The 21,023-nt window shown below is 44.9% G+C and overlaps 1 protein-coding gene across 1 annotated transcript in view; it reads left to right on the forward strand.

Moving 5' to 3' along the window:
• Positions 1 to 296: 296 nt before the first annotated feature.
• The window catches only part of SLIT1 (slit guidance ligand 1), a 615,356-nt gene continuing 594,629 nt past the window's right edge, over positions 297 to 21,023 (forward strand). The window contains exon 1 of the mRNA XM_089662084.1: positions 297 to 716. Within this exon, the coding sequence (XP_089518210.1) occupies positions 541 to 716 (176 nt within the window). The 5' untranslated portion in view covers positions 297 to 540. The remainder of the gene's footprint in view (positions 717 to 21,023) is intronic.

Raw genomic sequence — 21,023 nt, forward strand, 5'->3', positions numbered from 1 at the left:
CTTGTACCTGGCTGCCCTCTAATATAGGTGGGATGGGGGATGTCTTGTACCTGGCTTCCCTCTAATATAGGTGGGATGGGGGATGTCTTGTACCTGGCTGCCCTCTAATATAGGTGGGATGGGGGATGCTCCGCGCCTGGCTGCCTTCTCCTGTTACAGGCCGGGTACGGGAAGCGCTGCGCCTGGCTGCCCCCTGCCGGTGGAGGGCTGTCGGTGCGGTGGAGGAGGGGGAGGGGCGGGGTCTCCCATTGATGGATGATCGCTCCGCTCTCTCGGCTCTCATTCTGCTGGAAGCGGACGGACGGAGAGGAGAGCAGGGGAGGATCGTCTCTCTGCATCCCGTACACCCCTGTATACCTCCTGTACACCCCTCTATATACCTCCTGTATACCCCCCTGTATACCCCCCTGTATACCTCCTGTACCCCCCCTGTATACCCCCCCATACATTGGACTCATTGTCCCCTCGGATTGTGGAGTCTCCGGGTCCCGGCGGGTCTCCGATGATTTAAAGGGCCCCTCCGCCCCGCAGAGTGGAAGCATGGCCCCCCGAGGACCCCCCACCCTCCCCCTCTGGCTCCTGGCATGGAGCGGCCTCTGCCGGGTGTTTGTCGCCGGATGCCCGGCGCTGTGTAGCTGCAGCGGGACCACCGTGGACTGCCATGGACTGGGGCTCAGGATGGTCCCCAAAAACATCCCCAGGAGCACCGAGAGACTGTAAGTACCACCCCCCCCCCTTTCCCTATGGGACCCCCATGGGACCAGGGTCAACTTTCACTATGTATGTGCCAGGGACAGAACATGACATCAACTTTCAGCATTTCTGTAGAAGGGGCAGAAAAGTAACTAGAAATATCAGCCAGACCCGAATTATCAACTGTCACCCTGGATGTAGAATAGCCAGAATCATCAACTTTCAGCATTTCTGTAGAAGGGGCAGAAAAGTAACTAGAAATCATAACTAAACCCTCGCCATCAACTTTCATCATTCATGTAGAGTGGCCATAAAATAACAGATACAAAGAAATCATCAACCGTCGCTAGTTATCCAATCTGTCCAGCAAAAGTTTCTAAATTTCACCCCCCCCCTCCCCCCATCATCAACTTTCATCATTTCTGTAGAAGGCGCAGAAAAGCGTCCAGAAATAATAACTAAATCCTCGCCATCAACTTTCATAATTCATGTAGAGAAAATAACAGATGCAAAGAATTCATCAACTGTCACTATTTATTCAATCTGTCCAGCAAAAGTATCTAAATATCAACCCCCTCCCACTCCATCCCCCATCATCAACTTTCATCATTTTTGTAGAATATGCAGAAAAGTAACTAGAAAAAATAACTAAACCTGCCGTATCAACTTTCATAATTCATGTAGAGAAAATCACATACAAAGAAATCATCAACTGTCACTATTTATCCAATCTGTCCAGCAAAAGTATGTAAATATCAAACCCCACTCCACCCCCCATCATCAACTTTCATCATTTCTATAGAATGTGCAGAAAAGTAACTAGAAATCATAACTAAACCCTCGCCATCAACTTTCACAATGTATTTAGCATGTCCAGAATGATGACCTGCGTTATCAACTTTCATCATTAGGAAAGCCCACCAAAGTATCAGTAAATAATAGCTAAACCCCCATTATCAGCTTTCATCATTTCTGTAGAATGTGCAGAAACGTAACTAGAAATACCAGCCAGACCCGAATTATCAACTGTCGCCCTGGATCTAGAATGTCCAGAATGATCAACTTTCAGCATTTCTGTAGAAGGCGCAGAAAAGTAACTAGAAATAATAACTAAACCTGTCTTATCAACTTTCATAATTCATGTAGAGTGGCCAGAAAATAACATACAAAGAAATCATCAACTGTCACTATTTATCCAATCTGTCCAGCAAAAGTATCTAAATATCAAACCCCCCCCCCTCCCACTCCATCCCCCATCAACTTTCATCATTTCTGTAGAAGGCGCAGAAAAGTGTACAGAAATATTAACTAAACCCTCGCCATCAACTTTCATGATTCATGTAGAGAAAATAACAGATACAAAGAAATCATCAACTGTCACTATTTATCCAATCTGTCCATCATAAGTATCTAAATATCAACCCCCCCTCTCCCACTCCATCCCCCATCATCAACTTTCATCATTTCCATAGAATTTGCAGAAAAGTGACTAGAAATCATAACTAACCCCTCGCCATCAATTTTCGCAATGTATTTAGCATGTCCAGAATGATGACCTGCGTTATCAACTTTCATCATTAGGAAAGCCCACCAAAGTATCAGTAAATAATAGCTAAACCCCCATCATCAGCTTTCATCATTTCTGTACAATGTGCAGAAAAGTAACTAGAAATACCAGCCAGACCCGAATTATCAACTTTCACAATGTGTTTAGAATGTCCCGTAAGATGCCTGTAAATAACAGATAAAACAGCGACATCAACTTTCATCATTTATCAAATCTGTCCAGCAAAGTATCTAAATAACAGCTAACCCCTGCCCCCCCCCCCATCATCAACTTTCATCATTTCTGTAGAATGCGCAGAAAAGTGACTATAAATACCAGCCAGACCCGCCTTATCAACTTTCACTATTTAGAATGTCCCGTAAGCTGTCTGTAAAAAACTAAAACAGCGGCATCAACTTTCATCATTTATGGAATCTGTCCAGCAGTATCTAAATAACAGCTAAATCCCCCCCCCCCCCCCCCGTCAATGACAGCTAAATCCCCATCATCAATTTTCATCATTTATTTGGACTATGGTATATAGTACCTGTAAATAACAGGTACGCCCGTCTTATCAACTTTCACAACGTTTTTCAAATGTCCCGTAAGCTGCCTGTAAATAACAGATAAAACAGCAGCATCAACTTTCATCATTTATGAAATCTGTCCAGCAAAGTATCTAAATAACAGCTAAACCCCCCTTTCCCCCATCATCAACTATCACCGTGTATTTAGAATGTCCAGAAAGACCAACTTTCATCATTTATCAAATGTGTCCATTAAAGTATCTAACAGCTAAACCCCCATCATCAACTTTCAGAATTTATTAGGAATGCCCATCAAAGTGTCTATATACCAGCTAGACCTGCATTGTCAACTTTCATCATTTATCAAATCTGTCCAGAAAAGTATCAAAATGACAGCTAAACCCCCATTATCAACTATCACCATGGATTTGAAATGTCCAGAATGACCAACTTTCATCATTTATGGAACCGGTCCAGCAAAGTGTCTGTAAATAACAGCTAAACCCCCATCATCAACTATCACCGTGTATTTAGAATGTCCAGAATGATCAACTTTCATCATTTATGGAACCGGTCCAGCAAAGTGTCTGTAAATAACAGCTAAACCCCCATCATCAACTATCACCGTGTATTTAGAATGTCCAGAATGATCAACTTTCATCATTTATGGAATCTGTCCAGTAAAGTGTCTGTAAATAATATCTACCCCCCCACCCCCCCTCATCAACTTTCAGAATTTATTAGGAATGCCCATAAAAGTGTATATAACAGCTAGACCTGCATTATCAACTTTCATCATTTATCAAATCTGTCCAGAAATGTATCAAAATGACAGCTAAACCCCCATTATCAACTATCACCATGGATTTGAAATGTCCAGAATGATCAACTTCCATCATTTCTGGAACCGGTCCAGCAAAGTGTCTGTAAATAACAGCTAACCCCCCATTATCAACTATCACCGTGTTTTTCGAATGTCCAGAATCATCAACTTTCATCATTTATGGAATCTGTCCAGCAAAATGTCTGTAAATAACATCTATACTTTGTTACAATTTTAAGTATATAGTATAATAGTATATTCATTAGTAAAGTATAAAAACTACCCCACAAATATCTGTGGGGTTCAAAAAAATATTTTCAGTGATCCAATGAGGCTTTGTGACACTTTTCTGGCGCCATGTATTATTGATAAATGTATAATTGTTACAATTTTAGATACATAGTGTAACAGGATATTATTTAGCAAAGTACAAAAACTGCTCCACTGATGTCTGCGGGGTTCAAAAATAAGATGATATGGGGATTGAATGAGGCTTTGCAACACTTTTCTGGCGGTGTGCATTATTTGTAAAGTCTAAAAAAGTATAGTTTGTTATGATTTTAGGTACTTAGTATAATAGTAATAATAATATTAATAATAATAACAAATAAAGTAAAATATCAAATATAATAATAATTTAATAAAGTGCAAAAACAACCCTCCCGATGTCTGCAGGGTTAAAAAAATATAGGTGACAATCCAATAAGACGTCTACGACACTTTTCTGGCGGCATCTATTATTGATAAATGTATATTTGTTACAATTTTAGGTACTTTGTATAATAGTAATACTACTACTACTACTAATAATAAAATATAATAATAATTTAATAAAGTGCAAAAAGGACCCCACCGATGTCTGCAGGGTTAAAAAAATATAGGTGACAATCCAATAAGACGTCTACGACACTTTTCTGGCGGCATCTATTATTGATAAATGTATATTTGTTACAATTTTAGATACATATTATAACAGGATATTATTTAGCAAAGTACAAAAACTACTCCACTGATATCTGCGGGGTTCAAAAATAAGATGATATGGGGATTGAACGAAGCTTTGCAACACTTTTCTGGCGGTGTGCATTATTTGTAAAGTGTAAAAGTACACTTAGTTACGATTTTAGGTACATAGTATAATAGTAATAATAAAAATAGTAATAAAATATAATAATAATTTAATAAAGTGCAAAAAGGACCCCACTGATGTCTGCGGGGTTCAAAAATATGATGATATGGGGATTGAATGAGGCTTTGCAACACTTTTTTGGCAGTGTGTACTATTTGTAAAGCGTAAAATTATACTTTGTTACGATATTAGGTGCATATTATGAAAGTAATATTATTATTATTATTATTATTATTATTATTATTAATAATAATAAAATATAATAATAATTTAGTAAAGTGCAAGAACGACCCCACTGATGTCTGCAGGTTTACAAAAAATATAGGCAGCAATCCAAGAAGGCATCTATGACACTTTTCTGGCAGCATCTATTATTGATAAATGTATATTTGTTACAATTTTAGATACATATTATAACAGAATATTATTTAGTAAAGTACAAAAACTACTCAACTGATAGCTGCAGGGTTCAAAAATATGATGATATGGGGATTGAACGAGGCTTTGCAACACTTTTCTGGTGGTTTGTATTATTTGTAAAGTGTAAAAGTACACTTAGTTACGATTTTAGGTATATAGTTTATTAATAATAATAATAATAATAATAAAAAAATATAATAATAATTTAATAAAGTTCAAAAACGACCCCACTGATATCTGCAGGGTTAAAAAAAAATATAGGCAGCAATCCAATAAGGCATCTATGACACTTTTCTGGCGGAATGTATTATTGATAAATGTATATTTGTTACAATTTTAGATACCTAGTATAACAGAATATTATGCAATAAAGTACAAAAACTACTCAACTGATATCTGCGGGGTTCAAAAATATGATGATATGGGGTATGAATGAGTTTTTGCAACACTTTTCTGGCGGTGTGTATTATTTGTAAAGCGTAAAAGTACACTTAGTTACGATTTTAGGCACATAGTATGAAAGTAATAATAATAATAGTAATAATAATAAAATATAATAATAATTTAGTAAAGTTCAAAAATGACCCCACTGATGTCTGCAGGTTTACAAAAAATATAGGCAGCAATCCAAGAAGGCATCTATGACACTTTTCTGGCAGCATCTATTATTGATAAATGTATATTTGTTACAATTTTAGATACATATTATAACAGAATATTATTTAGTAAAGTACAAAAACTACTCAACTGATAGCTGCGGGGTTCAAAAATATGATGATATGGGGATTGAACGAGGCTTTGCAACACTTTTCTGGTGGTTTGTATTATTTGTAAAGTGTAAAAGTACACTTAGTTACGATTTTAGGTATATAGTTTATTAATAATAATAATAATAATAATAATAATAATAAAAAAATATAATAATAATTTAATAAAGTTCAAAAACGACCCCACTGATATCTGCAGGGTTAAAAAAAAATATAGGCAGCAATCCAATAAGGCATCTATGACACTTTTCTGGCGGAATGTATTATTGATAAATGTATATTTGTTACAATTTTAGATACCTAGTATAACAGAATATTATGTAATAAAGTACAAAAACTACTCAACTGATATCTGCGGGGTTCAAAAATATGATGATATGGGGTATGAATGAGTTTTTGCAACACTTTTCTGGCGGTGTGTATTATTTGTAAAGCGTAAAAGTACACTTAGTTACGATTTTAGGCACATAGTATGAAAGTAATAATAATAATAGTAATAATAATAAAATATAATAATAATTTAGTAAAGTTCAAAAACAACCCCACTGATGTCTGCAGCTTTAAAAAATTTAGGCACAGAGCCACTAAGTATTTGGAACAGTTTTCCGCCAGCGTGTATTATTTGTAAAGCATAAAAGTATACTTTGTTACGATTTTAGGTACATAGTATGAAGGTAATAATAATAATAATAATAGTAATAATAATAATAAAATATAATAATAATTTAGTAAAGTGCAAAAACGACCACACCGATGTCTGCAGGTTTAAAAAAAAAATATAGGCAGCAATCCAATAAGACGTCTACGACGCTTTTCTGGCGGCGTGTATTATTGATAAATGTATATTTGTTACAATTTTAGATACATAGTATAACAGAATATTATTTAGTAAAGTACAAAAACTACTCCACTGATATCTTTAGGGTTCAAAAATATGATGATATGGGAATTGAATGAGTTTTTGCAACACTTTTCTGGCGGTTTGTATTATTTGTAAAGCGTAAAAGTACACTTAGTTACAATTTTAGGTACTTAGTATAATAGTAATAATAATAGCAATAATAATAATAAAATATCCAATATAATATTAATTTAGTAAAGTGCAAAAAGACCCCCACTGATATTTGCAGGTTTTAAAAAATGTAGGCACTGAGCCGCTAAGGGTTTGCAACAGTTTTCCGCCAGCGTGTATTATTTGGAAAGCATAAAAGTATACTTTGTTACGATTTTAGGTACATAGTATGAAAGTAATAATAATAATAATTATAAAATATAATAATAATTTAAACTACTGATATCTGCGGGGTTCAAAAATATGATGATATGGGGATTGAATGAGGCTTTGCAACATTTTTCTGGTGGTGTGTATTATTTGTAAAGCGTAAAAGTATACTTTGCTACGATTTTAGCTACATAGTATGAAAGTAATAATAATAATTATAAAATATAATAATAATTTAAACTACTCTACTGATATCTGCAGGATTCAAAAACATGATCATATGGGGGTTGAATGAGGCTCTGCAACATTTTTCTGGTGGTGTGTACTATTTGTAAAGCGTAAAAGTATACTTTGTTACGATTTGGGGTACTTAGTGTAATAGTAATAATAATTATAAAATATAATAATTTAGTAAAATGCAAAAACAACCCCACTGATATTTTCAGGTTTAAAAAATATAAGCATTGAGCAGGGGCGGACTGACAACTCATGGGGCCCCCGGGCAATAGGGGATCATGGGGCCCCTGTGTCCTTGACCAAACAAAAAAGCCTATGAAAAAGGTACCAGGGGCATCTCATGGGGCCCCTTACTGACCCTGGGCCCTCAGGCAGTGCCCGAGTTTCCAAATGGTCAGTCCGCCCCTGGCACTGAGCCACTAAGGCTTTTCAACAGTTTTCCGCCAGCGTGTATTATTTGTAATGCATAAAAGTATACTTTGTTACAATTTTAGGTACATAGTATGAAAGTAATAATAATAGTAATAAAATATAATAATAATTTAATAAAGTGCAAAAACGACCCCAACTGATATTTGCAGGCTTAAAAAATATAGGCACTGAGCCACCAAGGCTTTGCGCACTTTTCTGGCGGCGTGTACTTTGTGACGATTTTAGGTACATATTATAACTATATATTGTTTAGTAATGACCCCGTTGATACTGTATGCAGCATTAAAGAATATAGGCAGCAATTCCGTAAGGCGCCTGCGACACGTTTCTGGCGGCGTGTATTATTAAAAAAACGTAAAAAGTACACTTTGTTACAAATGAAGGCAAACAGCATAATAGTAAAGTACAGAATTTGTCTCACTGATATCTGCGGATTTAAAAAGTGTGTCTGACGAACCAGTGAGGCTTTTGAATGTCATTAGAGGCCTTGCGCCAGTTTTGTGAAAAGGCGACATTTTCCTTGTGACACGAGCGACAAATTCAAGGTCGCTGTTATTTGCAACACTTTTACCGCGTGGTGTGATTGACGCGACAAATTCGTAAAGCAAATTCCGCCATATCGGAGATACGGGAAGTGAAGTAAATAATCCATCTTGGCGTGAATTGTCGATCGGGTCGCGGTTCTGCGACAAAATTTGTCTTTAAGTCTGCAACTGATATTAGATATGTTTCCGTGATTCTCCAACTTCTCCAATTGGAAGTAAAAGTCCGCCGCTGGCGATTGTTGCGGCAGATTTATGCACACTCTGCGGTCATGTACATACGCAAGTTTTGCCGTTTGTGGTTCTCCCGCCAGACAGGTTTCTGGAGTGTCCACGCCTGTGACTTCCCGGGATGGTCTGTTGTATTTATTGGTTGACTCAACTCCCTCTCTAAAACCATTTTAACAATCAATTTATTCTTAATTGTCTACATACACTATATTGCCAGAAGTATCGGCCCCGCCCCAGATCATGTGATTCAGGTGTTCCAATCCCCTCCATATCATATGATTCAGGTGTTCCAATCCCCTCCATATCATGTGACTCAGGTGTTCCAATCCCCTCCAAATCATATGATTCAGGTGTTCCAATGCCCTCCATATCATGTGATTCAGGTGTTCCAATCCCCTCCAAGTCATGTGATTCAGGTGTTCCAATCCCCTCCATATCATGTGACTCAGGTGTTCCAATCCCCTCCATATCATATGATTCAGGTGTTCCAATCCCCTCCATATCATGTGACTCAGGTGTTCCAATCCCCTCCAAATCATATGATTCAGGTGTTCCAATCCCCTCCCAATCATGTGATTCAGGTGTTCCAATGCCCTCCATATCATGTGATTCAGGTGTTCCAATCCCCTCCATATCATGTGACTCAGGTGTTCCAATCCCCTCCATATCATATGATTCAGGTGTTCCAATCCCCTCCATATCATGTGACTCAGGTGTTCCAATCCCCTCCAAATCATATGATTCAGGTGTTCCAATCCCCTCCCAATCATGTGATTCAGGTGTTCCAATGCCCTCCATATCATGTGATTCAGGTGTTCCAATCCCCTCCAAGTCATGTGATTTGGGTGTTCCAATCCCCTCCATATCATGTGATTCAGGTGTTCCAATCCCCTCCAAATCATGTGATTCAGGTGTTCCAATCCCCTCCATATCATATGATTCAGGTGTTCCAATCCCTTCCATATCATGTGATTCAGGTGTTCCAATCCCCTCCATGGCCACAGATGTATACAACCAAGCCTTGAGGCATGCAGACGGCTTCTACAAACATTGGTGAAAGAACGGGTCGCTCTCAGGAGCTCAGTGACTCCAAGCGTGGTCCCGTGATAGGTGGCCACCTGGGCAATAAGTCCATCCGTGACATTTCCTGGCTACTAAATATTCCACGCTCAACTGTTACTGGGATTATAACAAAGTGGAAGCAACTGGGAACAACAGCCACTCAGCCACCAAGTGGTAGGCCACGTCACATGACAGGGCGGGGTCAGCGCATGCTGAAGCGCACAGTGCGCAGAAGTCTCCAACTGTCTGCAGAGTCAATAGCTAAAGACCTCCAAACTTGGTGTGTCCTTCAGATGAGCCCAACAACAGTGCGTAGAGAGCTTCATGGAATGAGTTTCCATGGCCGAGCAGCTGCATCCAAGCCTTCCATCACCAAGTGCAATGCAAAGCGTCGGATGTCGTGGTGTAAAGCACGCCGCCACTGGACTCTAGAGCATGGAGACGTGTTCTCTGGAGTGACCAATCACTCTTCTCTGTCTGGCAATCCGATGGACGTGTCTGGGTTTGGCGGTGGCCAGGAGAACGGTACTTGCCTGACTGCATTGTGCCAAGTGTAAAGTTTGGTGGAGGGGGATTATGGTGTGGGGTTGTTTTTCAGGGGTTGGGCTTGGCCCCCTAGTTCCAGTGAAGGGAACTCTTAAGGCAACATTTTGGACAATTTCATGCTCCCAACCTTGTGGGAGGAGTTTGAGGATGGCCCCTTCCTGTTCCAACATGACTGCGCACCAGTGCACAAAGCAAGGTCCATAAAGACATGGAGGAGCCAGTTTGGGGTGGAGGAACTTGACTGTCCTGCACAGAGTCCTGACCTCAACCCCATAGAACACCTTTGGGATGAATTAGAGCGGAGACTGCGAGCCAGGCCTCCTCCCCCGACATCAGTGCCTGACCTGACAAATGTGCTTCTGGAAGAATGGTCCAACCTTCCCATAGACACCCTCCTAAACCTTGTGGACGGCCTTCCCAGAAGAGTTGAAGCTGTTATAGCTGCAAAGGGCGGGGCCAACTCAATATTGAACCCTATGGACTAAGACTGGGGGGCCATTACAGGTCATGTGCCTGGAAAGGGCGGGGCCAACTCAATATTGAACCCTACGGACTAAGACTGGGGGGCCATTACAGGTCATGTACATGGAAAGGCCGCCAGCCTGATACTTGGGGCAATATAATGTGTGTGTATATATATATATATACCATTTCATCGCGTCCCCCATGTCAGTGATGTCCTCCACCGATAAGTATCTCCCCCTAAACATGGAGAACGTCATCTCTTTTCCAGCAGCTCTTTAATGAGATCCGAGGCGGAGTTGTCACCCTGGAAGCGCACACATCAGTCTGCTTCTATCGCACGCTGTGATCTGGTTGGCTCTGACCGCACGAGCGTTGAATTAATCATGGACTTCAAAGCATTTAGGAACTATAAATATCTCCAGATCGGGACTTTATGGAGCAGCCTGACGGCTCCTTTCCTTCCCTCCTGTGTCTTGGATTCAAGTTTTTCAGGGTTAGTGAGAACTCCTTTCACGCGGGACCACCGGACGCCCTCTGTACCTCCAGGGCAGCGGCGGGTGCTACTAGAAGCTCAGTTTATGAAGTTGTACATTAGGGAGCTGGGCTTTGATTGACAGCTCTGCTGCCAATGGACGTCTCATTCTGCTGCGGGCTCCCTCTGCACCTGTCAGCCTTAATAAGTCAATCAGTGGCCGGTATGGTGGGTGCAAAGCTGCTGCTGATGTCACTATGGGGGGGGGGGCAATCCCTGGGGGGGGCAATCAATGTGTTTTGCTGATGTTCAAACATTCCGTCCCTGTGGCATGCTGACAGCGGTAGAGTCCCTCTGCAGAACGACAGAGTAATGGATGGGGGAGGGGAATAGACTCTAGAAAAAACTAGAACTGGACTATCTGGGGGGGGGGGGTTCCAGGTACTGAATTGGGTCAAATATATAATATAAGGTGTTATTAGAGGCATATTAATCCACATAAATCTGGGCTGTCCAAACTACGGCCCCGGGACCACATGTGGCCTACTGCAAGACTTTATCAAGCCCACAGCTGGTGTGCTCTGTCTCTGCTCCCCCCCCCCCCCCCAAACAGAACTCATCTTCAACCCCCCAACACAGGGGCACAAGTACCCGGTTTCATCCTAGCAACCAATGGCATGCTTTTCCCCCGTATTCATAGGAGGATGGAACTTTGTCTTCTGCAAGCTGCATTATGAAGGTAAATGGGGGCTCTGATCTAAGAGGGGACTCTCATGTAAGGGGGGCACTGATGGGGACTCTGATGTAAGGGGGGCAGTGATGGGGACTCTGATGCAAGGGGGACTCTGAAGGGGACACTGATGTAAGGGGGACTCTGATGGGGACACTGATGTAAAGGGGACTCTGACGGAGACACTGATGTATAGGGGACTCTGATGGAGACACTGATTTAAAGGGGACTCTGACGGAGACGCTGATGTATAGGGGACTCTGATGGAGACACTGATGTAAGAGGGACTCTGATTGGGACACAGATATAAGGGGAACTCTGATGGGGACACTGATGTAAAGGGGACTCTGACGGAGACACTGATGTATAGGGGACTCTGATTGGGACACTAATATAAGGGGAACTCTGATGGGGATGCTGAAGTAAGGGGGACTCTGATGGAGACACTAATGTAAGGGGCACTCTGATGGGGACACTGATGCAAGGAGGATGCTGATGGGAACACTGATGTAAAGGGGGTCTCTGATTGGGACACTGATGCAAGGGGGACTCTGATGGGGACACTGATGCAAAGGGGGGCTCTGATTGGGACACTGATGCAAAGGGGGCTCTGAAGGGGACACTGATGCAAGGGGGGCTCTGATGGGGACACTTATGCAAGGGGGGCTGTGATGGGGACACTGATGTAAAGGGGACTCTGATGGGGACACTGATGCAAGGGGGGCTCTGATGGGGACACTGATGCAAGGGGCGCTCTGATGGAGACACTGATGTAAAGGGGGTCTCTGATGGGGACACTGATGCAAGGGGGGCTCTGATGGGGACACTGATGTAAAGGGGACTCTGATGGGGACACTGATGTAAAGGGGGGCTCTGTTGGGGACACTGATGTAAAGGGGGTCTCTGATGGGGACACTGATGCAAGGGGGGCTCTGATGGGGACACTGATGTAAAGGGGACTCTGATGGGGACACTGATGTAAAGGGGGGCTCTGTTGGGGACACTGATGTAAAGGGGGGCTCTGATGGGGACACTGATGCAAGGGGGGCTCCGATGGGGACACTGATGTAAAGGGGACTCTGATGGGGACACTGATGTAAAGGGGGGCTCTGATGGGGACACTGATGCAAGGGGGACTCTGATGGGACAGTTTTGACCCATGCATGTCCAGCCTTAGTCTCCTCTGTCTGTGTATTGTAGCGATTGGCAGATTTGTTTCCCTTCCTGCAGATACAATGTAACAATCTCTCCTCATGTTGTTACATTTAGAAAGTTACAATCCGATAACGAAAACAAACAACTTCCTCCGCAGAACTTCCGCTGGTTCAATGAAGCTTTGACAACAAATCCTGGGAGCTGATTGGTTTCTCCGCAGAGCTGCGCCAGATCCTGCATTCTCCGATTTTAGTAAATCCCCCCCATTGGTTTATGTCATCGGACAGATCGATTCGGCGACACTTTGCGGTGTTAGGTTCCATTTTTTTTCCCGCTTACCCCAAATGATGAAAGTTTGGTTACTGCAGGATACGGACTTGGGCTCCGTACACACGTGTGCGACTTCAGACGTGTAAAGTCCCATGACAAGTCGCAGCCCATTGTTTTCAAGGGCGACCGTTCTGATCTATGAGACTAATGCAGGCCATAGACGGTTCATTTATCGACCGAATTTTCGTCCGAAAGAATAATCGACCGATATTCGCACCGTTAGTGGAGCAATGTCATCGGCCGATTTTCGTGGTTCCTCCTCATTTCTTTTATCGGTCATGCTGGAAAATTTACGAAAAACGGCCGATTTTCGTAATCATTGGTGACAACAGAACGACCGATTTTTCGTTTATCAGCTGAAAATTCGGCTGATAAACGAACCGCCTATGGCCTGCATTATACCCTGTTCACACGTATGCGATTTAGAAACGGTTCCCATAGAAGTCAATTTATTTATTTATTTATTTCAGGTACTTATATAACGCCGTCAATTTACGTCGCACTTTACATATATATTGTACATTCACATCAGTCCCCGCCCCCGAGGAGCGTACAATCTAAGGTCCCTAACTCACATTCATACATACACAGACTAGGGACAATTTAGATAGGATCCAATTCACCTACCAGCATGTCTTTGGAGTGTGGGAGGAAACCAGAGTACCCGGAGGAAACCCACGCAGGCACAGGGAGAACATGCAAACTCCAGGCAGGTAGTGCCATGGCTGGGATTCAAACCAACGACCTGAGTACTGCCAGGCGGAAATGCCTGTAATCCGCACCTGAACCGGACCGCACTACACAGAAATCAGACAGGACTCTTTTTATCCTCTTCACGCCAGCTGAACGCAAATGTGCAGCCGGCGTGAATTTTGGCCAAGAATTATGAAGAAAGATTATTTATTTGCAAACTTTTATAAGAAAAACACTTTTTTTTCCAAATTTTTGGACTTTTTCATTTACATAGCAAAAAAAAAAAAAAAGTCCCAGTGGTGAATAAATACCACCAAAATAAAGTTTTATCTATCTCAAATAATTAAATTCTACAAAATTCATATGGATACAGTGTTGCATGACCGCGCAATTGTCATTCATAGTGTGATAGCGCTGAAAGCTGGAAATTGGCCTGGGCAGGAAGGGGGGGAAAGCGTCTGGACTGGAAGGGGGGGAAAGTGTCCGGACTGGAAGGGGGTGAAAGTGTCCGGACTGGAAGGGGGGGAAAGCGTCCGGACTGGAAGGGGGGGAAAGCGTCCGGACTGGAAGGGGGGAAAGTGTCCGGACTGGAAGGGGGGGAAAGCGTCCGGACTGGAAGGGGGGGAAAGTGTCCGGACTGGAAGGGGGTGAAAGCGTCCGGACTGGAAGGGGGGGAAAGTGTCCGGACTGGAAGGGGGTGAAAGTGTCCGGACTGGAAGGGGGGGAAAGCGTCCGGACTGGAAGGGGGGGAAAGCGTCCGGACTGGAAGGGGGTGAAAGTGTCCGGACTGGAAGGGGGGGAAAGTGTCCGGACTGGAAGGGGGGGAAGTGTCCGGACTGGAAGGGGGGAAAGTGTCCGGACTGGAAGGGGGGGGAAAGTGTCCGGACTGGAAGGGGGGGAAGTGTCTGGACTGGAAGGGGGGGGAAAGCGTCCGGACTGGAAGGGGGGGAAAGCGTCCGGATTGGAAGGGGGGGAAAGCGTCCGGACTGGAAGGGGGGGAAAGTGTCCGGACTGGAAGGGGGGGAAAGTGTCCGGACTGGAAGGGGGGGAAGTGTCCGGACTGGAAGGGGGGAAAGTGTCCGGACTGGAAGGGGGGGAAAGTGTCCGGACTGGAAGGGGGGGAAGTGTCTGGACTGGAAGGGGGGGGAAAGCGTCCGGACTGGAAGGGGGGGAAAGCGTCCGGATTGGAAGGGGGGGAAAGCGTCCGGACTGGAAGGGGGGGAAAGTGTCTGGACTGGAAGGGGGGGAAAGTGTCCGGACTGGAAGGGGGGGAAAGTGTCCGGACTGGAAGGGGGTGAAAGCGTCCGGACTGGAAGTGGGGGAAAGCGTCCGGACTGGAAGGGGGGGGAAAGCGTCCGGACTGGAAGGGGGGAAAGTGTCCGGACTGGAAGGGGGGGAAAGTGTCCGGACTGGAAGGGGGGGAAAGTGTCCGGACTGGAAGGGGGTGAAAGCGTCCGGACTGGAAGTGGGGGAAAGCGTCCGGACTGGAAGGGGGGGGAAAGCGTCCGGACTGGAAGGGGGGGAAAGCGTCCGGATTGGAAGGGGGGGAAAGCGTCCGGACTGGAAGGGGGGGAAAGCGTCCGGACTGGAAGGGGGGGAAAGCGTCCGGACTGGAAGGGGGGGAAAGTGTCCGGACTGGAAGGGGGGGAAAGTGTCCGGACTGGAAGGGGGTGAAAGCGTCCGGACTGGAAGTGGGGGAAAGCGTCCGGACTGGAAGGGGGGGAAAGCGTCCGGACTGGAAGGGGGGGGAAAGTGTCCTGACTGGAAGGGGGGGAAAGTGTCCGGACTGGAAGGGGGGGAAAGTGTCCGGACTGGAAGGGGAGGAAAGTGTCCGGACTGGAAGGGGGGAAGTGTCCGGACTGGAAGGGGGGGAAAGTGTCTGGACTGGAAGGGGGGGAAAGCGTCCGGACTGAAAGGGGGGGAAAGCGTCCGGACTGGAAGGGGGGGAAAGCGTCCGGACTGGAAGGGGGTGAAAGTGTCCAGACAGGAAGGGGGTGAAAGCGTCCGGACAGGAAGGGGGTGAAAGTGTCCGGACTGGAAGGGGGGAAAGTGTCCGGACAGGAAGGGGGTGAAAGTGTCCGGACTGGAAGGGGGGAAAGTGTCCGGACTGGAAGGGGGTGAAAGTGTCCGGACTGGAAGGGGGGGAAAATGTCCGGACTGGAAGGGGGGAAAGTGTCCGGACTGGAAGGGGGTGAAAGTGTCCGGACTGGAAGGGGGTAAAAGTGTCCGGACTGGAAGGGGGGGGAAAGTGTCCGGACCGGAAGGGGGGGAAAGCGTCCGGATTGGAAGGGGGTGAAAGTGTCCGGACTGGAAGGGGGTGAAAGTGTCTGGACTGGAAGGGGGTGAAAGTGTCTGGACTGGAAGGGGGAAGCACTGATGAGGTGGCATGGATAGGCAGCACTGATGTGCACTGATGAGGTGGCATGGATAGGCAGCACTGATATACCACAACTGTGTCCTTGTTAAAGGAGAACTATAGGAAAAACATTATCCTTTTATTTTGTAAGGGAGGGTAATAACCCCAGTCCATTTTATTGCCATTTTTGTCCCATTGGGGAGATTTCCCTTTACTCAGAAAACAGGAAGGAAAAGAGAGAGAGCGCCACTTTCTAATGCTGGCCATACATGGGTCGAAATTCGACCAATTTTTTTGTCCGAAAATCGGATCTAAGAATAATTGGCCGATTTTCGCTCTGTTAGTGGGTCAATGGCACCGGCTGATTTTCGTGGCTCCTCCCCATGTTGGTGATCGGGCATGTTGGAAAATTTGTGAAAAACGACCGATTTTTGACTCAATGATGGTCAAATCTTACGATCATTTTTCCAAAAAGAATATGCGCCATGAGCCGTGACCTGAAAGGAACAGAAGTCTCTCCTGTTATATGGGGTGAACTTTATGACTCAGTCGGACGATTTTCAAAATCATTGATGGCGCCATTGGATTACCGAGCGAATGACGTTTTCGATTTTCGGACGAAAAAGCGTTCGGCATTCAACCCATGTGTGGCCTGCATCAGTGTAGTAGTGATAGGAAAATCACCTTCACTTCCCGTCCTATAGCTAAAACAGGAAGTGAGAGGAAATCCCTCCAAAGTGAGAGGATCCCTGGTTGTCACCAAACCTGGTGTCCCCATTGGAAGGTTTCCCCCTCTATTCCTGTTCTGGTGACAACCCAAAATTTTAGATTTTCTTTCCCTTTCAGTGATAACGGACACCGGAAGGAACAGAAAACAATCGAATGCGGTGCGATCTGTACTTCATTACATTCATTGGAGGACAGGGGAAGGATCAGAGCTTTTGTAGACCCCCTGGAAAATCCAGAAAATTTCGAAAAAGTGTAAAATACATTAAAGTTACACCCAAGCATGTAAGATAACCCCCCCCCGAAAAAAAAAATTTGAGCCCCGCCCCACATAGATGCACATTCGAATATAAATGCCTGTGCTGTAGGCGCCTACATACGGAGACGTAGATTGCGCTGTACACTTGACATCATCACGCATGTCGGACTCAGATCAATAGTTCCCGTCCCATTATTCACAGTTAACTATAAGCGGGTGACCTGTAGGGGGCGTTTAAGTGTCTCCTATGGAACATATAGGGTGCCGGAGTTTGTCGCCGTTTCACAGGCGCACGCAATTTTAAAGTTGAACATGTTGGGTATCTGTTTACTCGGTGTAACCGCGTCTTTTATATTTTGACAAAAAGTTAAGTTTCCGCGCCCTTAAATTAACTTTAGTGTATTTGCATAAATATTCGTGAATCGTTGCGCTAATATTGTGTGACATAAAAATATTGGAACGACCACTATTGTATTCTTCAGGGCACGCGTGTCAAACAAAAGGGCTGCGGGTCAAATCTGGCCTGCTGGGACATGTGGCCCTCACACCTCTCCTGCCGATGCAGTATTGCCATTGTCTCCGCCCCCACCTTGTCTCAGCAGTTGGCAGTAGAGAGGAGGACAAAACTCCTCCACCAGATCCTGCAGTTCTCCATGTAGCCGCAGAACCCCCTCGTCTCTGCCCCCACCTTGTCTCAGCAGTTGCCAGCAGAGAGGAGGACAGAACTCCTCCTACATATCTTGCGCCTCTCTGTGTAGCTACAACACCTCTTTGTCTCCGCTCCCACCTTGTCTCAGAAGTCGGCAGCAGAGAGGAGGACAGAACTCCTCCTACAGATGCTGCTCTTCTTCATGAAGCTGCAGCACTTCTCATCTCTGCCTGCCCCTATCTCAGCAGTTGGCCGCAGAGAGGAGGACAGAAATCTTCCATCAGATCCTGCGTTTCGACATGAAGCTGCAGCACTCCTAGTATCTGCCCCCCCTCCACCTCAGCAGTCAGCAGCAGAGAGGACAGAACTCCTCCACCAGATCCTGCACTTCTCCATGAAGCCACAGCTCTCCTCGTCTCTGCCCCCCTCCCCACCTCAGCTGTCAGCAGCAGAGAGGACAGAACTCCTCCACCAGATCCTGCACTTCTCCATGAAGCTGCAGCACTTCTCGTATCTGCCCCCCCTCCACCTCAGCAGTCAGCAGCAGAGAGGACAAAACTCCTCCACCAGATCCTGCACTTCTCCATGAAGCCACAGCACTCCTCGTCCCTGCCCCCCATCCCCACCTCAGCTCTCAGCAGCAGAAAGGAGGACAGAACTCTCCCGCCAGATCCTGCACTTCTCCATGAACCACAGCACTCCTCGTCCCTGCCCCCCATCCCCACCTCAGCTGTCAGCAGCAGAGAGGAGGACAGAACTCTTCCACCAGATCCTGCACTTCTCCATGAACCACAGCACTCCTCGTCCCTGCCCCCCACCCCCACCTCAGCAGTTAGCAGCAGAGAGGAGGGCAGAACTCCTCCACCAGATCCTGCACTTTTCCATGAAGCCACAGCACTCCTTGTCTCTGCCCCCTCCACCTCAGCAATCAGCAGCAGAGAGGAGGACAGGACTCCTCCACCAGATCCTGCCTGCCAGGCCATTTCATGTGGCCCTCACACCTCTCCTGCAGCTGCGGCACCCCCCTCATCTCCACCCCCTCATCTCAGGAGACAGCAGCAGAGAGGAGGACAGGACTCCTCCACCAGATCCTGTGCCGCTCTGTGCAGCTGCAGCACCCTCTCAACTCTGCCTCCCCTGTTCTGTTTGGGGGGGGGGGGGTGCTCTGGACATCTAATCTTACAAATACTTCTAGCCCTTTGAGGGCCACCATAATTGCTGATGCAGCCTGTGATGACATTGAGTGCTTTAGGGTGTCTACTTTCAGATATATAATGGGGGTGGGCTATATGATGGGAAAATATATAATGGGGGCGGGCTATATGATGGGAAAGTATATAATGGGGGCGGGTTATATGATGGGAAAATATATAATGGGGGCGGGCTATATGATGGGAAAGTATATAATGGGGGCGGGTTATATGATGAGAAAATATATAATGGGGGCGGGCTATATGATGGGAAAGTATATAATGGGGGCGGGTTATATGATGAGAAAGTATATAATGGGGGCGGGTTATATGATGAGAAAGTATATAATGGGGGCGGGTTATATGATGGGAAAATATATAATGGGGGTGGGCTATATGATGGGAAAATATATAATGGGGGCGGGTTATATGGTGAGAAAGTATATAATGGGGGCGGGTTATATGATGGGAAAATATATAATGGGGGTGGGCTATATGATGGGAAAATATATAATGGGGGTGGGCTATATGATGGGAAAATATATAATGGGGGTGGGCTATATGATGGGAAAATATATAATGGGGGTGGGCTATATGATGGGAAAATATATAATGGGGGTGGGCTATATGATGGGAAAATATATAATGGGGGCGGGTTATATGATGGGAAAATATATAATGGGGGTGGGCTATATGATGGGAAAATATATAATGGGGGCGGGTTATATGGTGGGAAAATATATAATGGGGGCGGGTTATATGGTGGGAAAGTATATATTAGGGGTGGGCTATATGATGGGAAAATATATAATGGGGGTGGGCTATATGATGGGAAAATATATAATGGGGGCGGGCTATATGATGGGAAAATATATAATGGGGGCGGGTTATATGATGAGAAAGTATATAATGGGGGCGGGTTATATGATGGGAAAATATATAATGGGGGTGGGTTATATGATGGGAAAGTATATAATGGGGGCGGGTTATATGATGGGAAAATATAGAATGGGGGCGGGTTTAATGGTGGGAAAGTATATAATAGGGGCGGGTTATATGATGGGAAAATATATAATGGGGGCGGGTCATATGGTGAGAAAATATATAATGGGGGCGGGTTATATGGTGGGAAAGTATATAATAGGGGCGGGTTATATGGTGGGAAAGTATATAATGGGGGCGGGTTATATGATGGGAAAATATATAATGGGGGCGGGTTTAATGGTGGGAAAGTATATAATAGGGGCGGGTTATATGGTGGGAAAGTATATAATAGGGGCGGGTTATATGGTGGGAAAGTATATAATGGGGGCGGGTTATATGGTCGGAAAGTATATAATGGGGGCGGGTTATATGATGGGAAAATATATAATGGGGGCGGGTTATATGGTGAGAAAATATATAATGGGGGCGGGTTATATGGTGGGAAAGTATATAATGGGGGCGGGTTATATGGTGGGAAAATATATAATGGGGGTGGGCTATATGATGGGAAAATATATAATGGGGGCGGGTTATATGATGGGAAAATATATAATGGGGGCGGGTTATATGGTGAGAAAATATATAATGGGGGCGGGCTATATGATGGGAGAATATATAATGGGGGCGGGTTATATGATGAGAAAGTATATAATGGGGGCGGGTTATATGGTGGGAAAGTATATAATGGGGGCGGGTTATATGGTGGGAAAGTATATAATGGGGGCGGGTTATATGGTGGGAAAGTATATAATGGGGGTGGGCCCCAATAATAACTCTGGTAGACGCGTCGTCCCATAATATCAATCCTCTGTCATACGAGGTCACATGGTCGGGTTC

Source organism: Staurois parvus, unplaced genomic scaffold, assembly GCF_062004578.1.
Source record: "Staurois parvus isolate SC_StPar_1 unplaced genomic scaffold, SC_StPar_1.0 ptg001428l, whole genome shotgun sequence".
NCBI classification, from domain to species: Eukaryota; Metazoa; Chordata; class Amphibia; order Anura; family Ranidae; genus Staurois; species Staurois parvus.